The 22,030-nt window shown below is 37.6% G+C and overlaps 5 protein-coding genes across 10 annotated transcripts in view; 3 read left to right on the top strand and 2 right to left on the bottom strand.

Annotated features, from left to right (window-relative positions):
• The first annotated feature begins 44 nt into the window (after window positions 1-44).
• On the top strand, window positions 45-4,209 carry LOC111447994 (probable glutathione S-transferase DHAR2, chloroplastic). 3 transcript variants are annotated; one of them, XM_023087423.1, is made up of 12 exons: window positions 45-458; window positions 560-650; window positions 719-862; window positions 1,099-1,216; window positions 1,301-1,441; window positions 1,926-2,045; window positions 2,225-2,279; window positions 2,355-2,445; window positions 2,539-2,682; window positions 2,836-2,953; window positions 3,040-3,180; window positions 3,899-4,209. In XM_023087423.1, the coding sequence occupies exons 1-12, from the start codon at window positions 401-403 to the stop codon at window positions 3,986-3,988; spliced, it is 1,311 nt and encodes a 436-aa protein (XP_022943191.1). In that variant the 5' UTR covers window positions 45-400; the 3' UTR covers window positions 3,989-4,209. The 3 variants fall into 3 exon arrangements, with proteins under 3 accessions (XP_022943191.1, XP_022943190.1, XP_022943189.1); XM_023087422.1 differs by having other exon boundaries at window positions 1,926-2,090; XM_023087421.1 differs by having other exon boundaries at window positions 1,926-2,135.
• A 488-nt stretch (window positions 4,210-4,697) lies between these two features.
• On the top strand, window positions 4,698-6,284 carry LOC111448000 (glutathione S-transferase DHAR2-like). Its single transcript, XM_023087432.1, has 6 exons — window positions 4,698-4,831; window positions 4,908-4,998; window positions 5,084-5,227; window positions 5,475-5,592; window positions 5,667-5,807; window positions 6,031-6,284. Exons 1-6 carry the CDS (start codon window positions 4,774-4,776, stop codon window positions 6,118-6,120), a joined length of 642 nt encoding a protein of 213 aa, XP_022943200.1. The 5' UTR covers window positions 4,698-4,773; the 3' UTR covers window positions 6,121-6,284.
• Window positions 6,285-7,343: 1,059 nt separating this feature from the next.
• LOC111448003 lies at window positions 7,344-8,095 on the bottom strand. The gene is made up of 3 exons (XM_023087435.1): window positions 8,003-8,095; window positions 7,795-7,900; window positions 7,344-7,715 (listed from the first exon to the last, which is right to left on the bottom strand). The coding sequence occupies exons 1-3, from the start codon at window positions 8,033-8,035 to the stop codon at window positions 7,573-7,575; spliced, it is 282 nt and encodes a 93-aa protein (XP_022943203.1). The 5' UTR covers window positions 8,036-8,095; the 3' UTR covers window positions 7,344-7,572.
• Window positions 8,096-10,325: 2,230 nt separating this feature from the next.
• LOC111447997 (metal tolerance protein 11) lies at window positions 10,326-16,587 on the bottom strand. Of its 4 annotated transcripts, none has more exons than XM_023087425.1 (6): window positions 16,419-16,587; window positions 15,450-15,559; window positions 15,116-15,361; window positions 11,601-11,681; window positions 11,206-11,439; window positions 10,326-10,842 (listed from the first exon to the last, which is right to left on the bottom strand). In XM_023087425.1, the coding sequence occupies exons 1-6, from the start codon at window positions 16,585-16,587 to the stop codon at window positions 10,495-10,497; spliced, it is 1,188 nt and encodes a 395-aa protein (XP_022943193.1). In that variant the 3' UTR covers window positions 10,326-10,494. The 4 variants fall into 4 exon arrangements, with proteins under 4 accessions (XP_022943193.1, XP_022943197.1, XP_022943194.1 ...); XM_023087429.1 differs by lacking the exon at window positions 16,419-16,587 and adding an exon at window positions 15,982-16,141; XM_023087426.1 differs by lacking the exon at window positions 16,419-16,587 and adding an exon at window positions 15,874-15,990.
• A 1,634-nt stretch (window positions 16,588-18,221) lies between these two features.
• Window positions 18,222-22,030, top strand: part of LOC111447993 (beta-hexosaminidase 1) — a 6,104-nt gene continuing 2,295 nt past the window's right edge. Inside the window, exons 1-11 of the mRNA XM_023087420.1 lie at window positions 18,222-18,672; window positions 18,749-18,832; window positions 18,917-18,952; window positions 20,033-20,144; window positions 20,228-20,298; window positions 20,380-20,510; window positions 20,724-20,740; window positions 20,825-20,873; window positions 20,952-21,052; window positions 21,160-21,219; window positions 21,561-21,594. Of these exons, the coding sequence (XP_022943188.1) occupies window positions 18,334-18,672; window positions 18,749-18,832; window positions 18,917-18,952; window positions 20,033-20,144; window positions 20,228-20,298; window positions 20,380-20,510; window positions 20,724-20,740; window positions 20,825-20,873; window positions 20,952-21,052; window positions 21,160-21,219; window positions 21,561-21,594 (1,034 nt within the window). The 5' untranslated portion in view covers window positions 18,222-18,333. The remainder of the gene's footprint in view (window positions 18,673-18,748; window positions 18,833-18,916; window positions 18,953-20,032; window positions 20,145-20,227; window positions 20,299-20,379; window positions 20,511-20,723; window positions 20,741-20,824; window positions 20,874-20,951; window positions 21,053-21,159; window positions 21,220-21,560; window positions 21,595-22,030) is intronic.

Raw genomic sequence — 22,030 nt, 5'->3', positions numbered from 1 at the left:
AATAAAGGTAGAAAAAGGAAAAAAGAAAACAAAAAACAGAGACGCGGGCTTCAGATGAGCGCTAGCTCCAGTGATCTATGAAGATGGGCGAATTTCGGATCATATTCGGAATCGAAACTCTTTAAAGGTACTTTTTCTTGGGAAAGAATCCTTCCATCTTATCGATCAATGCCAGAAGTCTCCGAAGAAATGCTTTGAAATCTCTCGAGACACCGAGTTCCTGGCTGGATGTTCTGTACCTTCTTATCCTCATCCTATAATTTCCTCGATCCGCCATGGAAATTGAGAGCACACGGCTGCAATTTTTACACAAATTCCCGCATTCGCTCGCCATTCATATCATCAGTTTCTTCTGTAATTCCCACTTTCGAAGTTCCCCAGTTGCCCCATCGATCAGAAAATGGCCATTGAAGTTGCTGTCAAGGCTGCCGTTGGTGCACCCAATGTTATTGGAGACTGTATGTTCTTCTTTCCCTGTCATCTTCTCAGCAAAGACTTACTGGAGTTTTTTTTGTTTCAATTTTGGGAGTGGGTATCGTTTTTTTCCCTTTTCTTGCAGGTCCTTTCTCTCAGAGGGTTCTCTTAACTTTAGAGGAGAAGAAAGTTCCTTACAAACTGCATCTCATCAATTTATCCGATAAACCCATTTGGTAATTTCTCGAAATTTGGCTAAATTTGAAGCAAATGGGGTTGTGTTGATTGTTAATGATTTTGGCAGGTTTCTGGAAGTGAGCCCAGAAGGGAAGGTGCCTGTGGTGAAGTTTGATGACAAATGGGTATCTGATTCTGATGTCATTGTGGGGATTCTTGAGGAGAAGTACCCTGAGCCTTCTCTTGTTACTCCCCCTGAATTTTCTTCTGTGTAAGGCCTTTTTCCATTTGATTTAGTCCTAGTTCCATGTCTTAGTATGTTTCTTTTGTTCAGTAATGTTTTCAACAATTCAGATTAGAAGTACTAATCCAGATTAAGACAACTTAATCTGTAACTGGTTTGGTTGAAGAATTAAAATCATGACACTATTTCTGAACTGTACAATTTCTCGTTTCACTACCTTATAATCCACGAAGCAAGCATTTGAATCATAATTTGGCTCATAGGGGATCAAAGACAAATGGTGCTTTCGTGAAAATGTTGAAGAGCAAGGACCCGAATGATGGTTCGGAGCTGGCTTTGCTTGAAGAGTTGAAGGCGTTGGATGAGCATCTTAAGGCTCATGTATGTGTGTTGAGTATATCAAACAACTATATTAAAGCATTTATGATTTTACTCCTCATTTTCGGCTATGCCATGCGGTTCCAGGGTCCTTATGTTGCTGGAGAGAAGGTCACTGCTGTTGATTTGAGTCTGGCACCAAAGTTGTACAATCTCGATATTGCTCTTGGCCATTTCAAGAAGTGGATATTCCCTGTAAACTTGAACAGTTTATCCAAATACAAAGAGGTATGATGTAGGCCTGATGTTATATAGTTTTGCCTTCTCTGTGCTTAGGCTTTGCTAGCTTCTTAGATCACCTGCAGTTTGAAATCTATTGTGTGCTGGTTGCTTTCAAGCTCAAGTAAACTCGAACCTGGGGTAATGGCGTGTATGTATGACCTATAGAGAATCCTAGGATAAACTATGTGCTTCGTTTAAGCGCAGACAGCCAGATTCAATGTAACTAATCTCCACTAAACTTAGTTTGGTATGCATAGGTCAAATTTAAAAGTGACGAGTGGGTACGCGAGTTCATCTAGTTTCTTGGTGTTGAAAATTATTGGGATCAGTATTTGTCTTAGACCGAGCAAATAAAGAAGCGTGTTTTAAACAGTAAGAAAATAGGAAGAACAGAATGGACAGGAGGGGAGCAGCTTAGTGTGTGGAGAATTATACAATGGATGGACAATATTATTCTGGTCAATTGTTGTTGTTTGGATTGATCTTGCAGCTGCTTTTCGCTCGAGAATCTTTCATGAAGACAAAGGCTGCCCCAGAACACGTAATTTCTGGTTGGGAGCCCAAGGTGAATGCTGCTGCAGAACCTGTAATTTCTGATAGTGAGCCCAAGGTGAATGCTGCCGCAGAACCTGTAATTTCAGATAGTGAGCCCAAGGCGAATGCTGTCGCAGAACATGTAGTTTCTGATAGTGAGCCCAAGGTGAATGCTGCATGTACCAGGAGATGTTTTAATCCCAAGTTATGAAATTATTGGTGTTATAATCTTAAGCGTTGGACTGTCGTTGCTAGGCCATTGAGGTTGCTGTCAAGGCTGCTGTTGGTGCACTCGATGTTATTGGAGATTGTATGTTCTTCTTTCCCTTTCATCTTCTCATCAAAAATTTGTTTTGCTTTTGGGTGATTTTTTCCTTTCTTGCAGGCCCTTTCGCTCAGAGGGTTCTTTTGACTTTGGAGGAGAAGAAAGTTCCTTACAAATGGCATCTCATCGATTTATCCGACAAACCCAGTTGGTAATATCTCGAAACTTGGCTTGTATTTTAGTTCCAAAGAGGGTTTTAACTTTAAGCAAATGGGGTTGTGTGGACTGTTAATGGTTTTGGCAGGTTCTTGGAAGTGAGCCCAGAAGGGAAGGTGCCGGTGGCCAAGATTGACGACAAATGGGTTCCCGACTCCGATGTCATTGTCGGGATTCTTGAGGAGAAGTATCCCGAGCCTTTTCTTGCGACTCCACCTGAATTTTCTTCTGTGTAAGGCTTTTACTTTTTTGGTTTGATTTATTCCTCGTTCCATGGCTGATTATATTTCTTTTAACATATGAAGCTTGGGCCTTGTTTACTTTCCATCCACTTTTTGTTGAGTAACAATTTCAATAATTCAGATCTCTTTACTTTGGCTCATAGGGGATCAAAGATAAGTGGTGCTTTTGTAAAATTCTTGAAGAGTAAGGACCCGAACGATGGTTCGGAGCAGGCTTTGCTTGAAGAATTGAAGGCGTTGAACGAGCATCTCAAGGCTCATGTATGCATGTCTAATATTTAGAACAACTATATTGCAGAGTTCATGATTTTACTCATTTCATATTTGGCAATGCTATATGATACCAGGGTCCTTATGTTGCTGGAGAAAAGGTTACCGCCGTTGATTTGAGTCTGGCACCGAAGCTTTACCATCTTGATGTCGCACTTGGCCATTTCAAGAAGTGGATTTTCCCTGAAAACTTAACCAGTTTATCCAAATACAAAGAGGTACGATGTCGTTGCAGAGACGTTATATAGTTTGTGATTTATAATTCAATTTGATTTTTATAAACTAGCATCAAGCTTATGTTGAGGATCATTGAGAGTAGTACTCCGCATTGGTTAATTAAGAGGAATATCATGAGTTTATAAGTAAGGAACACTATCTCTATTGGTATGAGACATTTTGGAGAAATTAAAGCAAAACCATGAGGGTTTATGCTCAAAGTGGACAATATCATATCGTTGTGGAGAGTCGTGATTCCTAACATGGTATCAGAGGCATGCTATTAGCTTAGCCATGCTAATAGAATCCTCAAGTGTCGAACAAAGAAGTGGTGAGTCTCGAATGTGTAGTCAAAGGTGACTCAAGTGTCGAACAAAGGGTGTACTTTTTTCGAGGGCTCCAGAGAAGGATTCGAGTCTCGATTAAGGGGAGGCTGTTCGAGAGCTCCAAGGAAGGAGGCCTCAAGGGGAGACTCTATGGTATACTTTATTCAGGGTTAAGCGTAGATGAAAAATTCAATGTAACTACTCCCACTAAACTAGTTTGTTATGCACAAATGGAATCTAACCCTGATGAGTGGAATGCGAGTTTATCTGGTTTCTTGGAGTTTGAAATGGTCAGGATCACTGTGTGTTCAAACACAATGAAGCGTACAATGGATAGATACATTATATGATATGCTTTGATCATTTGTTATTGGTTGGATTGCTGATTTTGCAGTTGCTTTTCGCTCGAGAATCGTTTGTGAAGACGAAGGCTGCCCCAGAACATGTAATTTCTGGTTGGGAGGCCAAAGTGAATGCTGCATGAGCTCTGATGTTTTCGACCTGAGTTTATGATCCTAAGCTTGGAACTGTCGTTGCTATGTCCCATACCTCATCATTAAGAGTGTCTATGTCTATGTTTAGGAATAACTCTGTTTCTTCTTCTCATTTGCATATTGATTATTCTTCCGTCGACTAGAAACTTACAGTTACAGCTGCACCATTCTGGGAGAGCTTTGGTTAGTGAAATTTTTACTTTAAGCCGTAGAGGACTTCACAAAATGATGCTAATACTCCGATTCTCACTCAAATGATATGAGATCAAACCCAAAACTGAACCGAAAAGGTTCAACAATTAAGTATTGATTCAAAATCATTTGTATCAATTTAAGAAAAAACAAGACCGGAATTGATTGATTCATATCAAAATGGAGAAGTTTCAGGAACAAGCTATTCTGGGTTAACTCGATTTTTCGAACTATTCAAATAAAACTATAATTTTACGAGCAGAGGCTGGAGAGATTCCGACACAGGTTGGACTTGTTGAGCTGAAACAACTTCAGACGAGCTACAGCGATCTCCCTTTTTTCTACTTTTTCGTGAACCCATCAGTGATTAGGTTGATGAATATGGAAAATTTCGGATCATATTCGAAACCCCATGAATCAATCAATGTCAGAAGACTCGGAAAAAAGGCTTTGAAATGTCTCGAGGTATCAAATTCCTGGCTGAATGTTCTTCTGTACATTGTTATCATCTTTCTTAAATTTCCCCGAATACAGACCACAAAACTTCAATTTGTACTCAAATTCCTACCCCCTCGATCAGAAAATGGCCATTGAAGTTGCTGTCAAGGCTGCCGTTGGTGCACTCAATGTCATCGGAGACTGTATGTTCTTCTTTCCATTTCATCTCCTCAGCAAAAACTTGGAGTTTTTCTGTTTCAATTTTTTTCTTTCTTGCAGGTCCTTTCACTCAGAGGGTTCTCTTAACTTTGGAGGAGAAGAAAGTTCCTTACATATTGCATCTCATCAATTTATCCGATAAACCCTGTTGGTAATTTCTCGATTACATTTGTTTTATAAGAAAAAGAGGGGTTTAAAGCAAATGGGGTTGTGTGGATTGTTCATTGTTTCGACAGGTTCTTGGGAGCTAGCCCAGAAGGGAAGGTGCCGGTGGCGAAGATTGATCGTCAATGGGTTCCTGATTCTGATGTCATTGTGAGGATTCTTGAGGACAAGTTTCCAAACCCTTCTCTTCTTACTCCCCCTCAATTTTCTTCTGTGTAAGCCTTCTCCTCTTTTGGTGGTTTGGTGTAACGCCCACTGCTAGTAGATATTGTCCGCTTTGGCCCATTACGTATTGTCGTTAGCCTCACCGTTTCATTCCTTACAAGGGTGTGAACCTCTCTCTAGTAGACGTATTTTAAAACCTTGAAGGGAAGTCCAAAGATGACGATATCTATTAGTGATGGGCTTGAGCTATACGATTTGGTTCTGATACTATTGTCCTCTCTTTACTTTGGCTCCCAGAGGATCAAAAATAGGCCCTGCTTTTGGGAAATTCTTGAGGAGCAAGGACCCGAATGATTGTTCAGAGCAGGCTTTGCTTAGAGAGCTGAAGGCATTGGACAAGCATCTCATGGCTTATGTATGTGTGTGTAAACTATATCATAAACTAGTTCAAAGTGTTCATGATTTAGCTCTTATGTCTCATGGTGGCAGGGTCCTTATGTCGCTGGAGCGAAGGTAAGTGCTGTTGATTTGAGTCTGGCACCGAAGTTGTACCATCTTGATATTGCTCTTGCCCATTTCAAGAACTTTCATGTCCCCCAAAACTTAGCCTGTTTATCTGCATACAAAAAGGTACATGTCGTGTTGTCGTGTCGTGTGTGTAGAGAATCCTAGGATGAACTTACAACTCAAATATAACCCGACGAGTGTCGACACGAGTTCGTCTAGTTTCTTGGAACTGGAAACAAACAGGATCGATATAGTTCAATCATAGTAGAAGGTGTGGGAAGAGGGAAGCTTGGGGAATATGATAGTCTGTGATCAATTTTTGTTGGTTGGACTGTTGATTTTGTAGTTGCTTTTCGCTCGAGAATCGTTCGTGAAGACGAAGGCTGCCCCGGAACATGTAATTCTGGGTTGGGAGGCCAAGGTGAATGCTGCATGATCCTGAGTATGGGACTGATTGCCAGTTTCTTATGCCGCCAATAAAACTGTGTATATTCATCAGTGCCCGTGTCTAGGAATTGCTGTGTTTCTTCTTCTGTTCATCCGTTTACTAATGCTCACATCTGTTTTTCTTATATGTTCCGTAGTGATTGTTCTTGTCTACTTGAAGCACCAGCACCATTTTGGTGAGCTTTGGTTGGTGAAATCATGTATAATTGGGTTAGTGTGAGATCTCGGTTAGAGAGGGAAACGAAACATTTCTTATAAGGGTGTGGAAACCTCTCCATAGCATACGCGTTTTAAAACCATGAAACTGACGGTGATACGTAACGAACCAAAGTGGACAATATATATAGGTGGATGGCTTGGACTGTTACAATGGTATCAGAGCTAGACTGCTAACGAGGAGATTGGGCTCCTAAGGGGGTAGATTGTGAGATCTCACATCAGTTGAGGAGAGGAACAAAGCATTCCTTATAAGGGTGTGGAAACCTCTCTCTAACAGACGTGTTCAATATATAATGAGCCAAAGTGGACAATATCGGCTAGGGGTAGGCTTGAGTTATTACAATGGTATAAGAGCCAAACACTGAATGGTGTGACAAAGAGGACTCTGGTCCCAAGGGGGTGGATTGTGAGATCCCCACATCGGTTGGAGAGAGGAATGTAGCATTTCTTATAAGAGTGTGAAAACTTCTTTAGCATACACATTTTAAAACCATGAAGCTGATGGCTATACATAACGAACCAAAACGGACAATATTTGCTAGTTGAGGCTTGGGTTATGACAATGATATCAAAGCCCGACACCGGGCGTTTTAGTAATTATAATATGTTAACAAATTATGGTAAATAACATCAATAAATAATTATTTTTGATTTTTGATATACACAAAAAAAAAAAACATTTTTATTCCAATTTGATTATTCATCGTCTCGAATCCCAAAAAATAAGAGACCTATATTTTTTTATTTTCAGTTTCAAAGCAAGGTAAAACAATATATCGTTATCAAATAGAACCTAAATATGATAGTCGGGAAGTTTAGACCGTAAAACACACACTGGATAGTGCTAGAGAAAAGCTCGTGATTTGGATGGCTAGAAAGCGCCTACTTGTCCCTCTGTTATTTTGCTTCATTTATATGTCTCTAAAGTTGTGTGAACATCAAATATTAAAGACAAAGAATGAGTTAAGTTATTTGTATTTTCAATCAACAAGGGACGATAGGAGAAGAGTCTTATGTCACCATCTCAATTACCCTACAAAATTTACCCAAAAAAATAAAAAATAATTCATTGTAAATATATATCATATCGAGTACGAGTAAACTACATAATGACCCTTATTTTTTGACAAGATGGCCACATAACATATTTCAATTGGATATGAACAATGTAACTCGTCTCATGCTATCTAGGTAATCGGTGCATGCACGCATATAGAATTTGCTAGTTATCGGTATCTTGTTTGGACATCATCCTTTGGATCAACCGTCTTGTCTCTTCTTCAGCTAATATTCTATCGTCTATGGTTCGAGACTCCGAATAAGCTTCAAAGAACTCTCTATTTTCTTTCTCTAATTCCTTCCACACTGAAAGAAAAGAGATACCGGTGAGGTGAATCATAGTGGAAGAAGAGCGGATTAATTAAAAACGTCAACGAACCAGTACCAGTAGAGGTGATTACAGGGTTGATATTGGCGTGTTTAGAAACAGCTTCCATGCACTCTTCTTTATTCATACGGAAGATCAAACACATTTCAATCAAGCGTTGCACCTATTATCAGCGAGAGGAACGTTTTTACACATTATCGATCGATCGGAACGAACGGATGAGATTTTACGAGAAAAATATGAAAGGAAAGGGTTACCAACTTACCATATGAATGTAAGCAGCAGAAGAATCAGCCATTATATTTGTTGTGAAGAGCTTATGGGATCAATTGTTTTAAGAAAATTTGTGTATAAATAGAATAGAAGAAGGGGAAGAATTCAATAGGTGAAAAGGGTTTTGATAACGTGACAGCAATGGATGGCAATGAAATATGACGACGGTGTGGGCCAGCCAGTAGTAGCCGACCACGTGGGCTTTGGGTGATAATTGGTGGGGAGGGGATTGAATGGGATTCGTGAATGACCAATCATTTGTCTTGTTTTGGAACTGGAGAAAGCCTCCTCCTTACCACGTGATCGCTTGGGCCCACGCGATGTGAATCCTACGGGTAAACCTACGTGTCCATCAATATATATCCTAGTAGATAATTAAGATAATTATTTTTTATTTAATTTTTAGCGTCGATATATTAAAGCGTCTCGATACTACGAAAAATCACATAATAACGTCATGTTCGGTAACCCTTGTTCAAACATGAAACTCGTGTGCTCATGTTTTTCGTTCATAATGTCTCGTCTCTGTGGGATTCTTCAACGACTAGAGTTCACATTTACGGTTCGAGTTCAACTTTCAATTTGTGAAGCATCGATTTTTAGTGCAATTTTCATTAATCTAAGTATTCTTCTTATTCTTACGAGTTGATCATGTTCTTGCTTGTTTGTTAGCTAAGATCCGTAAGTGTCTTGAATAATTAAAACGACAGCATAAAAGGACGACTTTTATTCGAAATTGATCTCGATTTATTCATATACCTTTGATTTACTCAGCAATCACCCATATAATACTAAATTTTTTAATACTTATAAACTATAGATTATAAATAAGTAATTTAACATAAAAATAAATAAAATTACAAGTAATATTATCACTTATTTTCCATTTAATTTGCAGGAAAATAATGCAAAAAAAAATTAGGATAGGGGTCAAAATCGAAGGGAACTTTCAGATGTGGACCGAAGAGTAATTAGAAGAAAATTTGAGAGTAGAAGGTGGGGCCCAGGGGATAATGGATGGGGTGTTGGAGTTGCCCACGCAACCACTGATGCAACATTTTTTTCTTTCTATTTTGTCATTATTTTCAATAATTATTTTTAAAATATGACATTATGTTAATATTCGAATGTAAAACTTAACTTATTTTTAAATTAGGGTCGGCTTCAATTAGTGAATGAGACGTTTGACCAATTGAATTGGTTAAGTTAGACATTTAATGTTACAGCTCAAGTCCACTCAGCCATTGGACGATGTGTCAATGAGGACACTGAGCCTCTAAAGAAGATGAATTGTATGATCTCGCGTCATTTGAAGAGGAGAACGAAACATTTCTTATAAATGTATGGAAATTTCTCCCTAGTAGACATTTTAAAATCGTGAAATTAACGACAATAAGACAAAAGTAGTTGAATTGAAAAAAAAAAATCTAATCAAGATATTGACGTTTAGAATTGTCTAAATTATATGTATGGTAAATGCGTGAATAAAAAACCAGAAAATGACAAAAAAAATTAATAAAAAAGTCTTTGTTAATATAAAATTCATTGACAAAAGTAGAAAAAAAATTAAAACGGTCCCATTTGATATTATATTTTTTTTTGTCTCTTCTTATTGAAGTAGTTTGTTTTTTATTTTTTATTTTTTAATATATTTAAATTCTTAACTTGACAAAAATATAATATTTTTTATTTTTTATTTTTTTTAATATATTTAAAATTCATTGACAAGATTTATTTATTTTATTTTATTTTTTTAATAAAGTTGAAATCTTCTTGACATTTAAAACGTGTAAATACATTTAAAAAGATATTATATTTTTATAACAAAGATTTTGAAAATAAAGAGGTTAATCACAACAAATGGACACGACATTCTTATTGGGACATATTTCTTTTCATCTTTTTGGGTGGCTATTTTGTCAATTGTCTTCAAATCATGGCACAAAATCTGACAATGTTTTCTGACATACAAGAAAAGATACATTAATTTCAAACAAAATCATGCATTCACAAGGAACATTAATATGTCCTTAATATGATCAATTTCTATAAATCATAAAGTTCGATCATATCATAAAAAATATTTTAGAACTTTTAAAATTTCAATAATGCATTTAAAAATACAAAAATAAATAATAAATACACAAGTTACCAAATCCAAGCATCAGGTTAGAAAAATAAAATCCATACTCGCTACATCATTTAGATTCATATGCTTTCGATTTTCGAAGCAATATACGATGGTTCTTGACAAAAAATTTCTGAAACTAGCTTCCGAGTTTTCGGTTTTTATACACTTTCTTCGATTGACAAAAAGAACGAACAAGCTCATTTTTTGCTCTATTTTCTTCTAAGATTACCAAAGAAATCCCACACCATTCAGATAGAATTAAGGCAAATTTACAAGCTCAAACTCGATCTCTACACTTCACCACATAGATCAGGTGGAATGTAGAGTGAAGAGAGTACCGTGTTTGCCTTGTTCTAAGAGTGTGTCTGTGCATGCTCTGGTTTATGCTTGTACTCGTAATCGAGATGAACAAAGGCCCTCTCAATCTCCGGCAGGAGCTCGAGCTTTTCTTGCAATGATTCACCAATGTCGTGTGCCTCTTCCAGAGGCATGTCTCCTGGCAGAACGATATCAACCTCGACAAAGTAGTGTGACCCAAATGTATATGCTCGAACTGTATCGATATGCTTGATGGCCTTGTGATGGTTCCAACATAGGTAGGTGAGCTTCTGTAGATACTCAGGGGCAGCTGATCTTCCAACAAGGGAGTTCACGTTTTCCAATACCGTCATCGACCAGGTGCGAATAGTGTATAAGGCCAGCTGCAGAAGTTCAGAGTTCAGAGTAAACATAAGCAACTTCTACAAAGTTCACACTATTCGAAAATAAAATGAAGCACAAGAAATAGTTTTACAAATCTGGATATATAATATTTCGACCAAAACTCACAGATTTTCGACATGCCCAACTTGTAAAGGTTAATGGTGATCCAGAAAAATCCATTCTCAGGGGGTTATATATGTATAAGAAGTTTAAGATCTTATAAACAAGATGCACACTGAAACAAATATGCTATTAAGCGAGTTTTGGATTCAGCAAATATGCGTGCTAATGTACATACAACAGTAAGTACTGCATTCAAGATGTTGGAGTAAACATAATGTTGAGAGAGAACTGAAACTCACAATAATAGCTCCAAGAGGGTCCATCCAGCCATCTATATAATTAGCAAGGAGTGCAGCAACAAGGCCAATTACATTGGTGATCACATCAAAGAAATGATCTTGTGCATAAGCTTTGACAATCTCGTTGGTGAAAGAGCGGCAATAAACGACTAAGAGTAGTTTCACAAGAGAAACTGAAAGCATAATGCCCACAATCCATAGCTCTTGCTCCCTTGTAAAGTTGAACTCAGAATCCTGGAAAGAGCAAGAACGTAAATAAAGGAAATAGATATCAAACCTTCTGAACAGTGTGGAACAAAAACCAAATCAACTATCTAGGTAAACAGCTGTTCTGCTCGAGGGAAAAACTTGGGGAATTTCACGAGAAAAAGAGAGATGATTCTCTAACTACTTACACCTGATAAGAGAATTCGAATTGACTCCAGTATTATCTGTAATCCAAGAGTTGCCATGACAGAGGCAAAAACAAGAATACCCTGCATTAGAACAAAAAATAGAATATAAGTCGTCTAGTAGCAATAGCCCATAATCATAGATAAGTTTCTTTCTTTCTTTTTTTTTTCTTTTAAAAAAAAAAAAATCTACCCAACATTGATTAATGATAGAATGGTGCGAACAATCCTAACTTGGATGGTAGTTCTTTATTATTATTATTTTTTTCTCTTGAATGCATGAGACCTCATGTAATCCTCATTCTACTTGCCTACGGAAAGGATTCAAAATCTAAAGATCCAGCAAAACAAGAGTTCTATTTATTTTTCAATCTTTCAATCTTTCAAAGAAACTAATTGATCAAAAAGGGGTGGGGTAACCACAAGGATAAAGAACCAGCATGCCCATTTTAGCTAAATGTGGGTTTATCTGTTCAACTATCGTCAAGCATAAATTATAATATATGTATGAGTGAATATATATATATATATATATATAACAATCACATCTCAAAAAAGATGTGCCAAGAGACACAATGTCAGAGGTATTGCCCAGGATTGTCACATTAGCGCTAGCTGTCTTCTGAGTGTGCTGGACCAGCCTGGTGGAATCAGATTACACTCTAATCAGAATACCCCCACCTCTGGTTCTCTAGACAATTTAAGAGTTCTTTACGCATGGTTTGGCCATCGGCATGCAGAGCATCCTTTATTGCAGCCTAGCCATCCTCGAATTTGCATCCCTAGCTGCCTCTATGAACAGACGGGAAGCTGAGCTCTTCCCTTAAAGATTGTTGGTTTCATTGTCTACGTCCAAAATTCTCAATACCAAGATATCTGGGGCTCTTGTTCTCTTGGATCACATTCAAGAATTGAGAGCCATAGCTTGGACGTGAATGCCTACTTCTGCAGGATGAATAAAGGTATGCTAAAAAGCTAATCGGTTGATGGATTTCAAGATCCAATTGGGTAGTGTAAGTTGAGGCTTCATTTAGATTTAGAAAGCTAGTAACAGACACAATCTACCAAGTGCCAAATTTCCAACTGCTGACGGATTCACAAACCAAAATTGTTTAGCACATTCCAAGAGCGAGATCCACGTTAGTTGGAGAGGGGAACAAAGAGTGTGGAAACCTCTCCCAGGCAGAGGTGTTTTAAAAACCTTGAGAGGAACCCTGAAAGGAAAAGCCCAAAGAGGACAATAGCTGCAAGCGGTAGGCTTGGGCTGTTACAAATGGTATCAGAATCAGACACTGGGCAATATACCAGTGAGGAGGCTGAGCCCCGGAGGGGGGGTCCCACGTCGATTGGAGGTGTGCTAGCAAGGACGCTGGGTTTCAAGGGGGGTGGATTGGGGGGGTCCCACGTCGATTGGAGAAAAGGAATGAGTGCCAGCGAGAACGTTGAGCCCCGAAGTGGGGTGAATTGTGAGATCCCACATTGGTTGGAGAGAGGAACAAAGAATGTGGAAACCTCTCCCTAGCAGAGGCGTTTTAAGAACCTTGAAGGGAAGCCAAAAGGAAAAGCCCAAAGAGGACAATATCTACTGGCAGTGGGCTTGGGGTTGTTGCACCAACAACTTCCAGTTCCGTTCCCCTTTTCCTAAAATTTCATTTGACTGCTAAAGACGTCCTGCAGCTTCAATATGTCTTTCCCAAATTTTTGTACAAACGAGAATTGCCGGTTTATCCTCTGACCCCTTTCCATAAAATAAGCATGCTTTTCCAATTCCAAAGAAACAAATAACGAGACTTCACAATGGATTTACCAGATGGATTAAAATTCCATATAGAACCATCTAGACTACCTCTCATACATACTAAAAAGAATCTCTAAATGAGCCTCTATGTCCTCTGTGCAAAAGATACTCTTTTGCTCTCATCTTACTATATTATGCTTGGTCAAAATAGATCGACCTCCTTTTCACTGCAATACTAGGGTTAGAAAGAACTTGAAAAGTGCTTGGATCGGGTATTAAGAGTTCTTCCGCAAATTAAATTCCCTTCCAATCGAACCGCACTCAAGACCTGGCTGGCCTGCAAGCGGTAGTGGGAATTCTACTGCTCCCTTGTTAATGACTTTACTGGTGTAGGCCCTACTCACAAGGAACGATACAAATGTAGATGAACTGTCTCAATTCTCAGGCAACTGCACCAAAAATCCCATCATGCACCCTCCATCCCAAATCAGCTTCCAGGACTTTCCTCCCTTCAAACATGATTATCCAGCCCCACAAAGCTTTCACCCCATTTTCTCTTCCATAAAGCTTGAATTTTGTGGTACTTAGCTTAGAGGATTCACAACGGAAGTAAATTCTAAGTATCCTCCAACCTCAATTGGCCAGTAAAGCATACTAAACCCCCCTCATACCCAAACCACCCTCTTTGTTGTTGAGAGACAATTCCTTCACAATTCTGCAAATTGAGAGTTAAGAAATTGAAAAGTATGGGCCTTTGACAACTGGAAGGCATATATACTACCGATCTTCCATCCTTGCAGTCTGTCCTAAGTATCAGTATCAATATAAAGAAGTGGATAAGAGAAGTCAACTGAGCCTATAGAAAATAAAAACCAACCTTTCAACTGCAGTAAGACTCCTGACATGAGTATCAGATATAGGATTGAGAAAAGCTAACACAAGATGACTCAAATTCTATAAGATTTAACATCAAATTGTAACTAAATCACCAGCAACCATCTATTATCCATCATTAAACCATCCAGAGAAACAGCAGCAAACAACTATATGAACTCCATAAGGCACAATCATTACCACAGGTCTGCTCCCCTTCCAAAATGAACCTTTTGACTGCAACCGGATTTAAATGGTATGAACACATTTAACAAAATAACTGCTCTTCCAAATAATGCTATAAGGTTTAAAATTTAATTGATCGTTATAATGTGGAAAATATTTTGCTTTCCAGTAGGCAATACAGGCCTGAGGGACGTTCGAAAGCCATATAAATTAGAAATTGATCACAGTACTATAGAAATTGAACTGAACATGGTACTGCATAATAATTGAAGTACATGACAAGTTGAAATCTTTTTATTCATGCTCATAGTAAGTGAAATTCCATAGCTCTTAAACAACTACAGCTTTAGAAGCAGTCCAGGTTCCGCAGTCCATAATCCATTAGAAAAATATGAACAAACGGCAGAATCGGATGTTAAGCAAAATAAAGGATCAGATTTGACCTTCTAAAAACAAAATAAAAGATTTCTAAGGAATTCACATGTAAGGAGTCTTGAGGAGAGTCTTTAACGGCAGTTAGCTACCTATAAGGGTATATTAAGAGTCGATGCCAAATCAATAATAGTTTTGTGACTTTAAATAAGAGGAGGTTGCATGGAGTAGCAGATGGGCTTATGGTAACATACAACTGTATGTTCATTTTTTGGTAACATACAACTGTATGTTCATTTTTTTTTATACTGACAAATAGTAAAGAAGCGGAAGGAGCACGATTACTGACCAAAGGCTGCATACGTCTTTTGCCAATTGGATACTGGTACGGGTTTGGTGTTTGCATGGAAAATGCAGTGAACCATAGGATGAAACCAGATAAAAGATCAAGAAGTGAATCCAATGTGGATGCAATTATAGCTAGAGAACCACTTCTGATGGATGCATAGACTTTAGCAGCAAACAGAACCATATTGGCAACATTTGATATTCTTATTGCAAAGGTTTCACTCTTTGCTAAATCTTCACGTTCTTCCTGCAACCACCAAAAATAAAATTTGGTTTTGAGCAGTGAAGATTATCCCCTTCATTAAGAAAGCATAGAAGTACATAACAATATTAACCTTAGACAATCCAGGAATATAACCACTATGGGCTAAGGCATCCATTTCATTAAATCCCTCAAGCATTTCAACCTGCTGCTGGTAGTACTCAGCTACATAATCTTCAGGACCTGAATTCATCAAGAAAAAGTCAAGAATAAGATGGATTTACATTTTTTTTCCTCCACAAATTTATATCTAACTATGCTATCTGTTAATCACAAATTATACAAACTAGTAATAGCTATACAAACAGATACATGACGACATATACATGCTTTTACAAAGCCAAAAAAGCGTATGCACGAACAAACTTGCAACTTAAAATTTTAACAAAACCAAGGACCATGAATGCAACAGAAAGTGGAAACCACTGCTCAACTTTCCATTCCACTACCAAGACCTCAGGATCTCAGAACTTAAATATGAAAAAAGATTACTCAACTGTAAGAATTAATCAACCACAAACATCCACATCCAATAGCAGCAAAAACAATAATCCTCCAGCTTCCAGTTCAGGCCTTAGAAACATTGAAATGCATATCCTCCTCACCAATTTAAATTCATCCAAAGAATGGCTAGACCAATAGCTCATTAAATACATAAAATAAAGCAAACGGAATCAAAATTTCCCTTTAATCAACAAGAAAATAATACGGCGAAGGATAAACAAAATTTGACGAAAAGAGAAATCCAACTATCATAGGACAGAAATTAAAGGAAGTGGCGAAGTGTCAGAAGAATAAATCCTCTTGACAAACAAACAAACAAAATTAAACGAATATAATCGGCAGCTACGCTAAAAACAAATTAGAAAGAGAGAGACAACAAACCAAGACATGAAAACGGATATTCCCAGTAAAGAACAAGGCACCAACACCATCGAATACGATATTGACAAAACAAGCACGGATCGAAACAAAAAAAGAAAAACAAACATCAATCAGGCAGAGGAGGAAAAAAAGAGGGAAAAAAGTGGAAGGAAATTACTCAAAACCCCAAGGCAATGATGGAGTGCACGAGGAGGTTTCTTCTCCTTATACTCTGGAGACAACTGAAAGCCGTCAAAGTTCAAACGCCATGAGAGGTCGCTAGCGCCGGACTGGAGCAATAGGGAGCTCTCCTCATCATTCTGAAGGGCAATAACAGGCTGCACCATTGCTGCTATGATCGAAAATGCGAGCAGTGTAACAATGGAGGGATCGCGATGAGGAAGAAGATGAAAAAAAAATGGGTAAATTTAACGCGAAATTGTGGGCATCGCGGCAAAATAGAAGGTTCGGTTCGGTTTGTTCACTGTTATGGTTAACTCAGTTAAGCGTACGAACCAGTAAAGTGACGCGCAAAAATAATAATAATTTTTAAAAACTATGTGATAAAATGCCACGTGTTGAACGGAATTTAATAAAATTAACATTTCAAATTAAAAAAATAAATCTAAAAACATTATTTAAAAAAATATATATAAGGATTCGAATCCTTTTATTAATGTTGGTGTAACAGTTGCCCAAAATAAACGTACAAAATCAATTAATTATTTAAAATATTCTATTGGTCCCACACCCGTTTACCTTTTTGGTCGGGTTTGGCTAGCTCCAAATTCAGATTTAAATGAACGTTTTAAATTACGACATTAAATTAAACCAAAATTAGTAACATTTAGATGGAAAACCATATATTGATTATGGATGATCGACAACAAAGATATTTATTTAATTCGAGCTAGGTCGTTGGAACTTGTCGGTCTCCATTTCATTTATATTATAATATTAAAATTTGAGTTTTTAAATATTAAATTAGAACGCGTATAAAATATTATTGAATGAGTTAAAATGTTGGATGATTTTTTTAAATATAAATCATATTAAAATAAATGAAAGATTATTCATTAAAAAAATGGAAATTTTCTTATAAAATATTTGATCTCCGCAAATTTAGGATAATTTCCACCTAATTTTCATTAAAAACAATTAGGAGAATAATTATTGAAATATGAACTAAAGCATTGGGCCTATTGGGCCAATGTAAAGCATTGGGTCAATTGGGCCAACCTAAAGCATACATCTTGGAACGCTCACAATAAGGCCCATGGCCCAAGCGAGAGACTTTCATGGCCCATGGCCCAAGCGAGAGACTTTCATGGCCCAAGGCCTTAATTTAAAAATATTTGAACTCCAATAATTAAAGCTATAATTTGCATTAGAAAACAAGTAATTAAATTTCTATTATTTTGTTGTAAACTTAGCTTTTGAGGGATATTTTTGTACTTTTATTGTAAAACACAATCATAAATTTTGTTTTGATTAAAAGGAAAGCAATTGAAAATAACAAGTAATTAAATGGGAAGAAAATAAAGATCAAAGCATATTATAAATTCATTTACTTTATTTTATTTGGGAATATTTTTAGTTTTATTTTAAAATTAAAAAATATATATATTGGACGAGATTTCAATATAATCCACTCATTTTTGCTAGAGTTGCAGTGGGTGAAAATCTTCTGAATCAACCTAAATTTTTTTTTTTTTTGTTAGTTGGGTTGGTGATCAGAGCAACTCAAATATAATTCACAACACAACTTAATCTAAATCTCTACCATAAATATTTTTAAAAATACAATAAAAATTATTTTTTAACAAGATTTTTAAGGAGGTCGGAAAACATTTAAATAATATTAAATTGTGAAAAGTAAAATAAAACATTTATTATATATTTTAAATGAAGTTTATTTTACAGGTAAATAAAAGACATGGAATAGTTAACTTGGTGGAAGTTATTTATCCGTCAACAAATCTACCAATCATTTGGGTTCGTCAACTCAAATATTCCACAGCATTTGACTTCTTGTTCATCGCAACCCCAGCTCACTTTTATCCTCGAATTCCTCGAAACTTGTAAATCAAATCATGTTCAAATTCCACATTTTCTTTGCCCTTTTGATCCCATCAGCTCTCGCCCTTCATTCACCATCTGGGTCCAACGATTCCCTTCCATATCTATGGCCCTTGCCGTCGGATTTCACTTCCGGAAATGCTACTCTCTCCGTCGATCCTCAGCTTTCTCTCGCCGTCGCCGGCAATGGCGGCAACTCTGCGATTGTTAAAGCGGCGTTTGATCGATACAGAGGAATCATATTCAAGCACACTTCTGGGGTTTCTATATTTGAGCAGATTTGGGGAAGACGGAGGACATTTGTTTATGATATTAGCGAATTGAAGATTATTGTTCACTCGGATTCTGAGGAAGTAAGCTGGAGTGGTGAAATCTTGTTGAATTAATTGGTTTTTCTGAGGTGATTATCATCTTTTTTTGTTTTTCCAGCTTCAACTTGGCGTGGATGAGAGCTATACGTTGTTTGTATCGAAGAAGGATGCGCAGTCGATTATAGGGGAAGCCACAATTGAGGTAGAATGGTTGTGCCTTTCTGTTCATCTGGGTATGTTCTGTTTAATCATCCTTTGGCTTGATATTGATCTTCTGGTTCTGCAGGCACCTACTGTTTATGGTGCATTGAGAGGGTTGGAGGTACCCACTATTTTCTTTTCACTATTCTACTAGTTACTGGTTCGTGTGTATACACTGTTGAGGATTGTTGGGAGGGAGTCCGGGTTTATAAGAAAGGAACATTATCTCCTTTGGTATGAGGCCTTTTTGAGCTTATGCTCAAAGTGGACAATATCAAATCATTGGGGAGAGTCATGATTCCAAACATGGTATCAGAGTCGTGCTCTTAACTTAGCTATGCAATAGGATGCTCAAATGTCGAACAAAGAAGTTGTGAGCTTCTAAGGTATAGTAAAAAAGTGACTCAAGTGTTGAACAAATGGTGTATTTTGTTCGAGGGCTTCAGAGAAAGGAGTCGAGCCTTAAATAAGGGGAGGTTGTTCGAGGGCTCTATAGGCCTCAGGGGAGGATTGTTGAGGATGTTGGGAGGGAGTCCATGAGTTTATAAGTAAGGAATACATCTCCGCTGGTATGAGGCCTTTTGGGGAAACAAAAAACAAAGCCATGAGAGCTTATGCTCAAAGTGGACAATATCATACCATTGTGGAGAGTCATGATTCCTAACATGGTATCAAAGCCATGCCCTTAACTTAGTCATGTCAATAGAATCCTCAAATGTCGAAAAAGAAGTTATGAGCTTTGAAGGTGTAGTAAAAAAGTGACCCAAATGTCAAACAGAGGATGTACTTTGTTCGAGGCCTCCAAAGAAGGGAGTTGACTCTTAAATAAGGGGAGGCTGTTCAAGGGCTCTATAGGCTTGAGGGGAGGCTCTATGGTGTATTTTGCTCGAGGAGAGGATTGTTGGGAGGGAGTCCATGAGTTTATAAGACCTTTTACAGAAACCAAAAGTAAAGCCACGAGAGCTTATGCTCAAAGTGGACAATATCATACCATTGTGGAGAGTCGTGATTCCTAACACATACTTGCTACTTAGTTTTAGTCCTTACGGATGGTCATTGTTAAGGCCTCATATTTCTACACACGACTTCTCCTAGAATTTCCCTTCCCAAACACCAAGATACCCTATGATTTGTGAAGGAATTTGTAACATATTTGATCATCTTAGATCCATTTTCTTCTTATACTACATGGTTGGCGCAGACATTCAGTCAACTCTGTACTTTCAACTATGAGACAAAGGATGTACAAATTTACCAAGCTCCATGGTACATCAAAGACAGCCCAAGATTCTCATATCGTGGCCTTCTCATAGGTAACCCATTCTATTATATAGCTAACATATCAAACAATGTTGCAACTTACTTATAATTTTTGGCCCCAATGCATCCCTTGCAGATACTTCAAGGCACTTTCTTCCAGTAGATGTAATAAAGCATATCATTGAATCTATGTCTTATGCTAAACTCGTGAGTAAATGATAAACTGTTCTTAATTATGAACTCCTTTTGGTTTTAATTGTTTTAAACTGATATGTTTTTGTTAAGTAGAATGTACTTCATTGGCACATGGTAGACGAGGAATCGTTTCCTCTCGAAGTACCTTCATATCCAAATCTGTGGAAAGGCGCCTACACGAAACATGAGCGTTATACCATCGAGGATGCTTACGATATTGTCACGTAAGAGTTCCATGGCTGTTTGAACTCCCAAGTAATTTCACCACAATTTAGTGCTTTTATGTCCTTTTGTTAACTTCTCTTCAACTATTTCATGGATCAAAGAGCACATTGCAGCTTAATTTGTCACTTGAATTCCTATGAATCAAAAACTTCAGCTTATATTACTTATCTTCCAATGACTTACGTTTCGTTTTTGTTTTTCTTGTTGCGAAGCTTTGCCAAAATGCGGGGTAAGCTTCACCGTCTAAAGCTCGTGTCGAGTACTCGTCTTCTTAATGATACTCGTCTTCTAAAGAACTGTTTTGAATTTTTAGGCATCAATGTTATGGCAGAAGTGGATGTTCCAGGACATGCTGAATCTTGGTAAAGTCATTTTTATGGTCTAATTCCCTTGGTAAACTTGGGATGAGAGTGACATATATTCCGTTAATTTTCGTGTAGGGGTGTCGGATATCCAGATCTCTGGCCTTCTCCTTCATGTAAAGAACCACTCGACGTTACGAAAAATTTTACTTTCGATTTGATATCCGGTATCTTAACAGGTTAGGCTACTACATTGTTCATATTATTGCATATAGTTTATAGGACTGATCTTATGTTCCCTAAGCCGTCCTCAAGTTTTGTTTCGTTTCGATTCGATGTGTTACAGATTTGAGAAAAATTTTCCCATTTGAGCTCTTCCATTTGGGTGGCGATGAAGTAAATACAGGTTAGTTTGTTTATAGATTGCTTAAAAATTGATGTCGATGAGCAAGGATAGAACTGTCGACTTCATGTAATACTCGTCTTTGTTTTATGATATGTGGATGTTTCGTGTATATATACGACGAGTATCTAGGCCTAGTTACGCACCACTCCAACTAATCTCGAACGATAACACTTTTTGTTCCATAAGATTAGTTGAGGTTTGTGCAAACTAGTCCAATGATTACATTCTTTTTTGTGATTCCTGCTATTTTCTACTGACTTCCTGCTATGGTGTATGGAGCATTTTTTGTGGCTCAAAAAGCTTCAGAAATTAATTCTTTGATATCATTCCATACTTGGCAGATTGCTGGGAGACCGTTCCACACGTGAAACAGTGGTACGACTTTGTCGATCTTGATCGATTAATATACGATATTGTCTACTTTCGGGATAATTTAGTCCCATCTATAATACTTGAGTGTTGTCTTTGATATAGTTCATACTAATGAAGTAGATGAGAGGATGATTTAGAGCCGAATAATTACCCGATTCTTATTAGTAGTTTGAATAGGGATGTTTCATCTGGCTATTACTGTAATAGTCTAAGCCTACCGCTAGCAAATATTGCCCGTTTTGGATTTTTTCTTTTGGGCTACCCTTCACGGTTTTAAAACGCGTCTGCTAGGGAGAGGTTTCCACACCCTTATAAAGAATGTTTTGTTCTCCTCCCCAACCGATGTGGGGATCTCAGAATCTACTCCCCTTGCTCGATGTGGATTTGGGACTCAGCGTCCTTGCTCGACGTGGGACTCCTCAATCCACCCCCCCCCCCC

The sequence above is a fragment of the Cucurbita moschata genome, unplaced genomic scaffold (assembly GCF_002738365.1).
Source record: "Cucurbita moschata cultivar Rifu unplaced genomic scaffold, Cmos_1.0 Cmo_Scf00009, whole genome shotgun sequence".
NCBI classification, from domain to species: Eukaryota; Viridiplantae; Streptophyta; class Magnoliopsida; order Cucurbitales; family Cucurbitaceae; genus Cucurbita; species Cucurbita moschata.
This window is presented reverse-complemented; position numbering and strand designations above follow the sequence as displayed.

Bases quoted from the DNA above. Each gene is read 5' to 3' on its own strand.
- LOC111447997 (XM_023087425.1), bottom strand. From the start codon at position 16,587: ATGGTGCAGCCTGTTATTGCCCTTCAGAATGATGAGGAGAGCTCCCTA. The intron at 11,682-15,115 runs GTCAGTAATCGT...GTTCTAATGCAG, and splicing joins AAAGACGTATGCAGCCTTTG to GGTATTCTTGTTTTTGCCTC. The intron at 11,440-11,600 runs GTAAGTAGTTAG...TGCTCTTTCCAG, and splicing joins TTCGAATTCTCTTATCAGGT to GATTCTGAGTTCAACTTTAC.
- LOC111448000 (XM_023087432.1), top strand. From the start codon at position 4,774: ATGGCCATTGAAGTTGCTGTCAAGGCTGCCGTTGGTGCACTCAATGTC. The intron at 5,593-5,666 runs GTATGTGTGTGT...TCATGGTGGCAG, and splicing joins ACAAGCATCTCATGGCTTAT to GGTCCTTATGTCGCTGGAGC. The intron at 5,808-6,030 runs GTACATGTCGTG...TTGATTTTGTAG, and splicing joins GTTTATCTGCATACAAAAAG to TTGCTTTTCGCTCGAGAATC.
- LOC111448003 (XM_023087435.1), bottom strand. From the start codon at position 8,035: ATGGCTGATTCTTCTGCTGCTTACATTCATATG. The intron at 7,901-8,002 runs GTAAGTTGGTAA...CGCTGATAATAG, and splicing joins CTGCTGCTTACATTCATATG to GTGCAACGCTTGATTGAAAT. The intron at 7,716-7,794 runs GTACTGGTTCGT...CTTTTCTTTCAG, and splicing joins CCCTGTAATCACCTCTACTG to TGTGGAAGGAATTAGAGAAA.
- LOC111447994 (XM_023087421.1), top strand. From the start codon at position 401: ATGGCCATTGAAGTTGCTGTCAAGGCTGCCGTTGGTGCACCCAATGTT. The intron at 459-559 runs GTATGTTCTTCT...CTTTTCTTGCAG, and splicing joins ACCCAATGTTATTGGAGACT to GTCCTTTCTCTCAGAGGGTT. The intron at 2,136-2,224 runs GTGAATGCTGCA...TGTCGTTGCTAG, and splicing joins TTTCTGATAGTGAGCCCAAG to GCCATTGAGGTTGCTGTCAA.